The sequence below is a fragment of the Chrysoperla carnea genome, chromosome 5 (assembly GCF_905475395.1).
Source record: "Chrysoperla carnea chromosome 5, inChrCarn1.1, whole genome shotgun sequence".
In the NCBI taxonomy this organism is placed as follows: domain Eukaryota; kingdom Metazoa; phylum Arthropoda; class Insecta; order Neuroptera; family Chrysopidae; genus Chrysoperla; species Chrysoperla carnea.
This window is the reverse complement of record NC_058341.1, coordinates 15,990,676-16,002,842: the sequence shown is the minus strand read 5'-3', so window position 1 is coordinate 16,002,842 and position 12,167 is coordinate 15,990,676. Positions and strand designations below refer to the sequence as shown.

Below are 12,167 nucleotides of genomic sequence, written 5' to 3'. Positions count from 1 at the left end.
TAATTAATTTTCTTAAATTATATAAGCATGGCCTCATTATGGTTATATAACACGAAAATAATTCTTTCTTTTTTTGTTCCTTGCAACAAAAGTTACAAAATAGTACAAATTTCACTTATATATTTTTTTGAATTTTGTTGAATCAAAATTACCAAGTTTTATCAAATTTCGAAACACAACTTTTCTCGATTTTAATATATAACAAGTGCAACCAAACAATTGATTGAGTTAATTGTTGAAATACCATGCATAGACAGTGTTGATTACTCTGTCACATTACACATACATACATGTCACACATTCATAACTAATATAGCTGATATTCCCATACAATACCTACTATACAATTTACTCCTAATTTGCACCCTCACGGGTAAACAGTGATGTTTACGAAAAAATGTATCAAACAAAAGCTGTTTTGATTTTTATAAGGAACATTTTTTACATTTAAACTTTTGTTCTATCTCTAACGGTTTACAAGATGGGTCCTACGGGCCCAAGACCCAATTGTGCTTTGTTGCTCATTTACGAACTTGACCTCACTTTTTATTTTTCTCTTTTCGTTTTTTAGTTATCGTGTTGGCAGACAGACGGACAGACGGATAAACAACCGGAAATGGACTAATTAGGTGATTGTATGAACACCTATACCAAAATTTTGTTCGTAGCATCAATATTTTAAAGCGTTACAAACTTGGGACTAAACTTAGTATACCTTGTATATTACATATATGCATGGTATAATAATACTCTTTATCCTGAATTAATTTCGAAATAGTACTTTTCAAACCCGTTTTTATTATTAGTCAATCGACAAAGATAAAAGTCATAGGCAAATGAAATAAGTTTTCAAAGAAGAATCTAAAAGAAAGAGAAATGAAGGTGAAAAGATTAATAAAGTTACTATCATCATGTAAGCAGCATTGTAAGCAATAAGCGGTAATTCTTTCGGAAATAAGTAGGAAAAATTCAATTTTAAAATACATTTGTATTTTTTTTTAATCAAATGGAAATAAATAAAAATCAAATCAGATACAGTGAAAACTATTCATAGCATATGTATAAAACATTTTTAATGATTTTGGTTACATAACCAAGTACCCCAAACCTTTTTTTTGGCATAATGTAACCGTACGAGAACTGGGAACGTTTACGAGAGATTATTTTAGGATAATTGAATTTCGGGAAATTATTTATTTATTAAACTTAGGGAGAGATAAAGTATGTCTTGCATGTACGAATAATTGCGTTAATTAACGCAGAATGAGCGAAATTTCTGCTTGCCAAATTAAAATTCTTCAATTATAAAAATATATTAAAATTACAACCATGCTAAAATCAGAATTTTTTTACATTATAATAAATATATATCGCGTTGTTAGTAACGGCAAAACTGTCTGATAATTTTAATTTATATTGCTAGAAAGACGCGAAAAATGATTAACGTTTTAATATGTTTTTTAAATTTTTTACAGATTTTTTGCCGGAATTCGCAGTAGTAAACACGTTCTCGGGTGACAAAGGTAGGTACTCCAACTTCACCTAATTATTGAACTTGGTTTGTTAAAATTGTTTAAAATTTGGATGAGAAAAATTAACTTTTTTTGATATTCAAGATGTCACTACGAACAAAATATCCATTTTTGGGATAATTTATCGAATTTAATTCGCTTTGTAATATTTTTTCCAAATTCTGAAAAAATTTGACTACTTGTATTGTTGATGGTTAGTTTTACGATAGACAAAACTCATCCATTTATGGATTTTGATTACTAACTACAAAAAAGTTCAGGAGCAACATAAACTAAATACATTCGCTCCTAAGAATAATTAAAACATTCCGTTCCTAATTCGTTTCAGTCAGAATGTTGAAGGCTATTATTTTAAACAGATTTCACTACATAAAAAAAGAAAATGATTAAATTACAATAAATCTTTGCTTCGTCTGTACTACTTACCTGAAGAAATTCGTTTTAAATAAAATAGTCGAATGTAGAGGATAAAATAAAAAACGTAGAAATATTCTAGAAGCCACTTTGACTACGATATATTTTAAAATACAGTTATATTTGGCACTACATAAAATATTATTCTGAGTGCAGAACCTAAAAAAGTGCCGTCTAACAGAAATACTTGCAACTTCAGACTCAATAAGTATTAATTATATATGAGATAGATATAGATAAACATTTAATATTCTACTAAATTTTATGATTAATTAACATTTAATTATTAAAATAGGGTTTGTAAGAACTCAAAGCATTTCTTTTTTAATGTCTTTCTCAAAACATTTCTTTTTCAACGTAAATTCAACCTAAATGACACTGATAGCAACCTAGATATGAATTTGGGTTGGACTGATAACCTTTGACTGACTAATGATAAAAAAGCTCTGCTTTCTCATCCTTGAGCCTTCTGTTGAAAGAGTATTAACGCAACAGTGTGTTTCGAGCAAGAGGAAAGTAATTTCAATTCAAAAAAATAAAGTGCATTCTCCCCGAAGTTCAAAAGAGTACTTCCCGATTAAAAAAAACTTATTATGCCCACCTATTAACAGTTTTTAAAACAAAACTTCGGCCATTTATGTTATAATATTGCCTATATTTTTTAATAAATGAGATTTATTATTGATTAATTTGCTACCTCTGGCAATAACTCTGTGTTGCACTCAAAAAGAATACAATACCTTTTTTTTTCATTTACAAATCAAATAAATAAATCTCTATATTTTATTATCATTCAATAACATAATTTTATTTTAATATATTTAAATAAAAATAATATTTTATTTCACATAAATTTTATTAATATTTAATCGACTTTTTATTGTCTACCGTATTATTTCAAAATGGTTTATGTATGTTTACTTTTTTTTTTAAAAAAAGTCTGTATTTTTTTGTCATAAAATATTTTTTATTTTGCGTTTTAAAAGTTGTGGAAATTTTTCTCTCTGAAATGTTTTATTCAATTTTCGGTTTATTTTTATTGTTTATTTACATTTAATTATAAGAATTTAATAATCGCTTGATATTTACATTGCATATCAAATTCTTTAAAAGCTTTCTGTATTTTAGCTACTCTAAGCATGTAATAACAGCCTGAAATTATTATTTTATTGACTCATGGTACGTGAAATGATAGTAAAAAATAGTTTAAGCAAGTAACTATATTCATGGTTACTGATACAAGACTTTTTGATCCAAGATACATATAGGCGCTTCTTTTCAATTTTACGTCCTAACTTTTTGTTATGTTTAAAACCAAAATATAAAAATGTGATTTAAAGTATAAAACACGATTTTTGGTCCTCTATACTAAGTAAACAATATCTTATCTATCTAAAGAAACTGAAGGTGATCCGTTAATAAGTTTCAACACTCTCCCCTAAAATTAAATGTTGAAGTTATATAAAAAGAACTTAATTAATTTAAAATTCAAAAATGAGTTATGTAAACGAAAATCGAAAATTAACGAAAATATATGTATATATATATTTATTCGTATATAATTAAATTAGTCGATCGAATGTTTAAATATAATTTGAAATTAATTTTCCATATAATTGATAAATCAATATTACATTGCCTATTTATATATTTAAAATTATTGGTATCAATCCGTACCAAAAAAAAAAAAAAAACGCATCATTTCTGTTGGTATTTTACAAATATGAAGAGTAAAACAAAAAATGATATCTAGTAGCTAAACTTTGTCTTCATTTAGGTAATTGCTATCGCATTAGATTCCTATCAACATCTTTCGAAGAAACCGAGAACTAGATTTTAGTTAGGTTAGGTTATTTTAGAGTGGCTGTCCTGGGATGGGAAACACTTAGACCATAGGCCCATCCCCGGCCACTACTCCATGAACCATTGGAAGCTGTATAAGAACAGCAGGAGAGCTTTGACGTCGACGAACTCCAGGTGAAGATGAGACATTGTCTCCTCCTCCTCACCACTGTGACAGCTCCTGCAGTAGTCGTGATACACTGCCAGGTCCAGGCGTTCAGCATGCCTTCCGCCCAACCAGTATCCTGTAATAGCCGCAACAACTTTGCGAACAAAGGCCCTTGAAAGTAATATAAGATCTTCCGAACGCCTGAGATTGTACTCAAACCATATCTGTCTTGTAGTACCACAAGTTCGTTCCTCCCTCCATCTAAGATTGGCCCTTTTTAAGATATCCTATTTGAGGAGCAACTTCCAGTTCGCAAATGGAACTCTCGGATATTTATTGATGCTTGTGTCCGGTAGCATCGTGGCATTTCTGGCAAGCTCGTCGGCTTCGCATTTCCTAGAATGTCCCTGTGTTCCGATACCCATACCAGGTTAGATTTTAGTTAGACTAGACTAGATTTTACTATTTCATACTAACCGACATTTATACTTCGTATAAGTTATACATATTATACCAATATCAAAATGTATTTTCATTTTCCAAACCATGAAAGTTAATGAAAATGATTTTATATATAATCATGATGCAAAAATAATATCATTTTATTTAATCGTAGGTGGCATTTATTTTGTGGAAAATAATTTAATTTGAAAATTAGATATTTAAATATTAGTATATAACTCTTTAAACAATTAGGTACAACCACATCGTATGACTAGTTAAATATCTAAAAATAGAATCATTTTTATCCTTTTTAACCCCCCGGCACAACCAGAGAGAGGTGTTATGAGTTTAATTTGTTTAATTGAGGTGTGTATTTGTATGTAGGTTTTTTGAATCCCTACGGATTAACCGATTTTAATTTTTTAAGTAAAAACTTCTGTAGGCACGCTTAGCACTTTTTGGGTGAACAAAAATGATGGAACTCGCATCATCTTTACGCCCCACAACATATCAAATTAAATGTTTTTCGCCCGATCACTGAAGTAAAGCAACATTGAGTACACTTAGATCTCGGATGAGTGACCGCTTGAAAATTAAGTAGCCTATTCAACAGGCTTATGGTGATGTATAAGCTATTTTGGGTTTCGTATCAAAAATATTAATTTTAGTGCTTATGATCTATGGTAAGACAAATGTCAAGGTTAAATTTCCTTTTTTGTACTAATTTTTTCCGGCTGGTGTTTCTGTTGACTTTTAATAATATTATAACACATTTTAATATGCATATAATAAATTTTAAGGTTTGCTTTTATGACGATATTCAAATATGTCTTTACGGGTAAAATGATCCCCTTTATATACGTTAAAATGATTCCTATTTTGTGTATAAAATTATAATAGGTAAATTTAGATGCTTTTACCAGTGATTTTTGTTTTCATACTAATCGTTGATGCCATGTAAAAAAACAATTAATATTTTAAGTGAACTGTTTGGTAAAAAAATGCAATGGGATTACCTTACCTACCTTTTCTTACAAGGTCAGTAAAACGATCCGTTTTGAGAAATATTTAATAGTTCTTAAAATTCGAATCGAAACGATAGAATACCTTCCCCTACATTTATGAGGCATGCACAATTTACTTGAAGAGCTGTTGATTGGTTGAGTAAAAATAAAAAAATTTCCTTTTATTGAAAAAGGTTTCACTAATGATTTTATAAGATTAAATATTAATCTCGGCTTTCCATAAAGTATTTTTTTCAAAACAAAATTATGAAAACTTCAAAGGTTTTGCTACTTTAATGAAAATAAATTAATGTTAAAAAGGTACACGTATATGCAGGAATGATATACACGAAACACACTCTTTGAGAGAGTAATCATTACTCGTTATATTATTGTTCATAATATAACATTTTAATATCCTGTAGGATAGTTAGGAATGCCTGGCTTGACAATAATATAATGTGCTTAAATGGTTTTAATTTCAAATGGGAGGTAACGAAACTACTTTGTTTTAAAAACAACTTTTATACGTTATCACCTACGTAGGTATATGTATGATTATTTTACGAACTTTTAAGGAGACTATGTAGGATTCAAGACGTCGAAAAAGTTATCATGAGTTTGGTTATTAAATTCGAATTAAATTAATAATATCAAAAAATTTTTAGAATTTATTTAGACTTAGCCCACCTTAATATATATAAAAAAAAAAAAACAAGCCTTTTATCCGAAATTGATTTACAATGAACATTCCTACTTCTGGTACTGTTTTCTGAACATATCTGTAAGCATCGTAGTCACCTTAAAATATGGTTTATAGAGGAGAAAGCATTAAGAAGTATGTTTTAGAATGTAGGAAAGAACTTTATTTAAAAACTTTTCACTTATAAGATAATAATTTACTACACGTTATAAAAGCATCTAAACTAAAAAATTGACGTTTAAAACAATAGCTTGTTCATCTCTAAAATTATAGTTTTTAATATACGTTTATAAGTTATAGCCTTATAAGTTACAGTCCAAAGTCTTTAAGGTATTTCGATACCGAAAAAATGAAAATGATTCTAAAGATTTGCAATTTTATTTTTCGATTAATCAGCCTTTGTCGGTTTTTTTCCAAACCGACTTAAAATTTCTATTGAAGGCGTATTAAATACTCAGTAATTGACACACAAAATTTCGGTTTTGTGGTAACACTTTCGTTTTGGTATCGAAACTTATTTATATAAAAACATGTGAAAGATAGCACTAAGCATGTATAATCAGTGCTGTAATCAAGCCGCTCTTCTCCACTGGGCACTTGGAGCAAGCGTTCACCGACGGAAGTCAAAATTATACCATGTTTCCTAAATAGTGCCAATACAGTGTTGCTGCATTCGTACATTTAAATTTCTAGTAACATACAAATTATGTTTATTTAGAACTAGCTGTTACCCGCCCGCTTTGCGTGGCGTAAAATATACCCGCTTTGCTGGGCAACATTCCCACTTGCACCCCTCCCTCCACATTTCCTCGCGTTGGATAACATTTTTGTAATGTACACGTCATGCTCTTTTATTTGATACCCCACTTAGGTATATTTGTAAATATTCGATATTTCCTTCCCACTTTCTTGCTACACCTTTCTACCCTCCGAAGGTTAAAAAAATTTCTAAATGTAATTTAAAACATTCTGACCAATTTTTGAACTATTAAAAGCCATAATTTAAAAATATCAATTTTTTATTCATGAACACCCCCGCAACCCCCCTTGTGGGTGGAATTTCGTAAAATCCGTTCTTAGCTGACCTCTACTTGGCAAAAGGAATATTCCCGCCAAATTTCAAGTCTCTAGGTCTTATAGTTCCAGAGATATCGTGATGAGTGACTATCTATATAGATCTATAGAAAGTCTCCTATATATATATAGATAAGATTTAGAGATAAGGAGTATTAAGATAATGGCTTTCCTCTCCTATTTAGTTATCCAAACCGGTACCATTTCACCTTAAACACACTATATGTATATATGTAAATAAGAATAGGCTTTTCACCTTTTCACAGGTTAAAACACAATTTTGATCGGTAGGTAATTTCACAAGAACCTACTTGTTTAAATATCTACAGTAAAAATAGTTTTGGAAAGTACGTCGAACATAAATTAACTTTTACTATATAGAACACTTATCTGATCATTTTATTAAAAACGTTTATTAAATCGATAAAACGTTTTATTTTCGTAACAATAAATAATAAAGTTTTATTAATTTATGTTTGATGAAATGAATATGAAAAGTTCTAATTTTTAATGATGCGATCTTCAGCTTCAAACAATATACTTTTTAATAACTGACTTGAAAAAATGCACTAAAATTTAAAACATACAATAAATATATTACAATAAATCATAATTTTTCTATCAATCATAATTTCCTTACACAAATTATTATTCCACGAAAATTTCATTACTGCTTTATTCCATGAAAATTCTCAAAACTATCTTCAAAAAATTTCGAAACTGAAATATCGTGGTTTCCACATTTGGTATAAGGGCTATTATAAATGAATAACTACTACGAAAAATGAAATATATGACCCAAAATTAGTGGGATTCAAAAAAATATTCATTTGAATATGATAAAATTTGGCCAAATTATTCAAAAAATTGATTTTTTGAACTTTATGACGTCATAAAAATCCAAAAAATTTGATTTTGCTCTACCACACGCAAATTTTATCCAATTTTTATCAAACGAGTATGTAATCCTAGTAATTTTGGGCCATATTTTTCAAAAATTTGATCAAATATAGCATATCTTCAATAATTTCGAAAATGCAGTATCGTAGTTTCCACATTTGGTATAAGGGCTAATATAAATGAATTACTACTACAAAAAATGAAAAATATGACCCAAAATTAGTGGGATTCAACAAAAAGTTCATTCGAATACGATAAAATTTGTCCAAATTATTCAAAAATTTGATTTTTGAACTTTATGACGTCATAAAAATCCAAAATATTTGATTTTACTCTGCCACACGGAAATTTTATCCAATTTTGATCAATCAAGTATGTAATCCTAATAATTTTGGGTCATATTTTTCAAAAATTTGCTCAAATTTAGCATATGGGTTTAATAATAAACGAATACGAAAACAAAAACTCTTTGAATGCGAAAACGAAGTAAAAATGGTTTGATGTAACTTTGTCAAAAGCCTTTCGAGAATTCCACCCTTGACTTTAAGATATTTAAAACTTTTTCCTTTTTTTAGAATAATGAAAACTACAATTGAAAGTTATTATCAAGGCGATTGATTGTACTATTTTCGGCTCTTTACTCATATAAAAATTAGTTTCAAATTAAGAAACCTCCTCTCTTTTTGAATTTGGTTAAAAATAAATTCATTATTAAATGAAAATTATCTACAAAAAATGATTGAATAAGTTAACGAAATCTTTCCATTTCCACCGAGCCATATCATTATTCATTATATCGTATATGATAGATAGATAAATATATGTACAATCTGAACGATGATATGATAACGATACGTGTTAAAGTTTGTTATTGTTTTCCTCTAGTATAATAATAAAAGTTTTCTCGCTTTGATGTTTTGTTCAACAAACTTATTAATATCTGTTTCAAAAGCTGTGTTTGTTCCAGGAATTACACACCCAGTAGCTTATGAAATATTAAATGCCGTGATATATTAAATAATTCGAAAAAAATATACAAAAAAAGTCATGACAATGTAACAACACTAAAATAAAGAAACTAAAACTATTCCAACGTTATACAAATCTCCAATAGTTTGAATATAGATTGTTTCTTAGGGAGCGGTGGTGTTTTCTACCCAACCTCCTCTATATTAACTATAAAAAAGGTCCAAGTAGGTATGAATTATTAAAATTATATGTTTATGAAATTTAATTAATAAACGATAAAGGAATTCCTTACAAGAAAAGTTATATAAAACTTTTCAAACTTTTCGAATTTACTATTTATGTGTACACTTTTATACATGGTGATTCATGTTATACCAGCAGGACTTTATCAAATCGTAGATATCTTGAAGATCATGAAAATTTCTGAATACACTTGTAGCCGGGAAAGCGTGCTTTTAAGATAAATGGTGTTGAAATTAGCTATAAGGATCTTTCATGATTAGTCTCATAATGATAAATTATAAAATATATATACCAGTGGACCCCCGGTAATCCGGCAAACGTTTTGCGGGGCAGTGTCGGACTATCGAATTTATCGGATTATAGAGTACTGTCTAAGACCCCCCTATAATCCGGAATTTTTTACAAAAGAGTACCTTGTAATCCGACAAATCACAATTCTAATGATAAGATTCTATATGTTATATTCCGTATAATATGTATCTATTTAGCATCTTTTAATATAAAAGAATTGTTCGGATTACAAGGACCACCGGATTAGCCAGGGGCTGTATTACCAAGAGTCTACTGTATATGTTCGTACAGCAAACTTTCAGTACCGCATGAATATCGCAACCAAACTCAATTTTATTTAAAGCTCAAATTTAACAAATATGTAGGTGGGTTTTCTGACTGATACGCTAATATGATTAATATCATAAATTCATATTGTATCGAACTAATCAATTTGAGTATAGAAAATATTATCATGTAGTAGGGATATTATTAATTTATTGTACACTAATTAATTAGCTAAAATAATGGGATAGTTAGCTATGTTAACGAACAACTTTAACGCTCAATGACGCGCGATGATACTTTGAAAATTGATTTTAATCAACATTAGATATATTGTTGGATTGAACGTGCGATGTTCGAAAATCTCTCTTCTCAAAAGTTTTAAAAAAATTCCTAAAAGGCATGTACGTCAAATTTTGATCTTACGCTAAACTTCTTGCATTTGTATAAATTGGTCAAGTAAAGGGTAGCAAAGAAAGGCTTTACGAATTACTTGTCAAACTGTAAATACAAATAGGGGATCGGAATAAATTTTTGATCACTTCAGATGAAGAATTCTTACTTCACGAATAGAAAAATGAAGTTGGTTTTAAAAAATTTTTACTAGAATGCAAGATATGAACGTTTAAAATTCCTAATTAAACAAAGGGGAATATACCCACTAGTGACGTCATACGTGGATATCGCCATAGAGAAATAATAATAAAACATTGTTTTGCTAAAAGGAGATGGGCAACCTTTGAATGCAATCTTTGATTGCTTATAACTTCTTCGTTTTTTAATTTTAATTTTAATGTCACTTTCAAATTTTCTCATGGGATCAAGTCTAGTTTTACATTTTTATGGGTAATACGGCCAATTCGACATCTATCTATTACAAAAACGCATCAAAATCCGTTGCGTAGTTATACTTTGTAGTGATAGTATCATTCATTTTTCTACGGGTTTTTATATCGTATCATAGACAATATCAAATCGAAGCTATCAAATATCATATCAATTAATAAAAGATAAAATTGATTTTAGAAATATAAATTTTGATTGATTAAAAAAAAAAATTTTCCTATTAATATTTAAAATTAAATTTTTTTAATTAAAGGAAATTTTATGCAATTATTATAACTAGATTGTAACAGATATGGCCTATATACAAGCGTATATACTAATATACCTAAAGGTAAATATTTTCATATAGGATTATGATTACACAAACTTGACATAATTGATTATTGCCAATATGTCAAATACAAAATACACAAATAAAATAACTCCATCAGTAAAAACATTTCTTTAAAATGATCTTTTGAGAAAATGTTTGGTAAAAGTACACTACTTATCAATGAAAATGAATCTTACAATTCACTTTTAATCAGGTTGTAGACTAAAAAGTAATAGTCAATTTTTGAGTTTTATTTCAATTTTTGATCATAAATATATAATATTGAAATTCGCCAAGAAAACTTTTTTAAAAGCTATTTGTAAATAACAGTTAATTAAAATGAATAAAATATACAAAAGAATTCACAGATTATAAACGTTAATTGGGCACAGTATGCTATGTTCGTGTTGTAGAAATGTTAAAATACAAAAGCCTATGTATAAATATTACTACATACTTATTACGGCATGCGATTTATTACGAAAATTTTTTCTACGGGCGTTTTCGTTTCTTCTTATGAAAAGTTTTTTTTAAACTGTATGTAGCTTTCAAATTATTATGAAAAAATAAAAACAGTATAGAATTTTATATTACTACATTAAAAAACATGAATTAATCGAAAAAAAGTACAAAATATTTTATAATAGAGCCGAAAAAGACCTTGATTTGTGTTCTTAAAGTGACCTTATCTCACGTTTTTTTCTATTAAATAGCTACATTAAAAAATTATTTTGTACTCTTTAATCTATATTAGTTTATTTCTAAATACAAACGGTTTTATTGGCATGTTTTGAAACTCACAAAATATGTTCAAAGCGGTCGAATTTAATTTATCAGTTTTATCAAAATTACAAACTTGAAATTTTTCTAACTTTTATTCTAGAAATTTGATTGGAATGACATTTTTTTACAAAGTATAAAAGTTTTGACTAAATATTTAGGATTTGATATCTCAAAAACTAAAATTTCGCCTAGCAAAGTTCTAACAGAATTTTTTCATTCAAATTGGTTAACCGTTATCTTAAATATTTTCATACACATAATTTTTGGTAAATAACTTTAAAATTTAAAACTTTTTAAAAGCCATGTTTAAAAAAAAAGTTTTCTCTCTTACTTTTCGCATTAATAATTCTGGAACACATTGTACCATTTTCTTATGAAATCGATGAAAATCAATTTGTACGTAGATCCATGCACCACAATCGACTCTGACTACGCT

The 12,167-nt window shown here is 28.3% G+C and overlaps 1 protein-coding gene across 1 annotated transcript in view; it reads right to left on the bottom strand.

Moving 5' to 3' along the window:
* The window catches only part of LOC123300561 (relaxin receptor 2), a 70,802-nt gene extending 58,635 nt beyond the window's left edge, over positions 1–12,167 (bottom strand). The window contains exon 1 of the mRNA XM_044883147.1: positions 12,063–12,167. Coding sequence (XP_044739082.1) covers positions 12,063–12,090 — 28 coding nt within the window. The 5' untranslated portion in view covers positions 12,091–12,167. The remainder of the gene's footprint in view (positions 1–12,062) is intronic.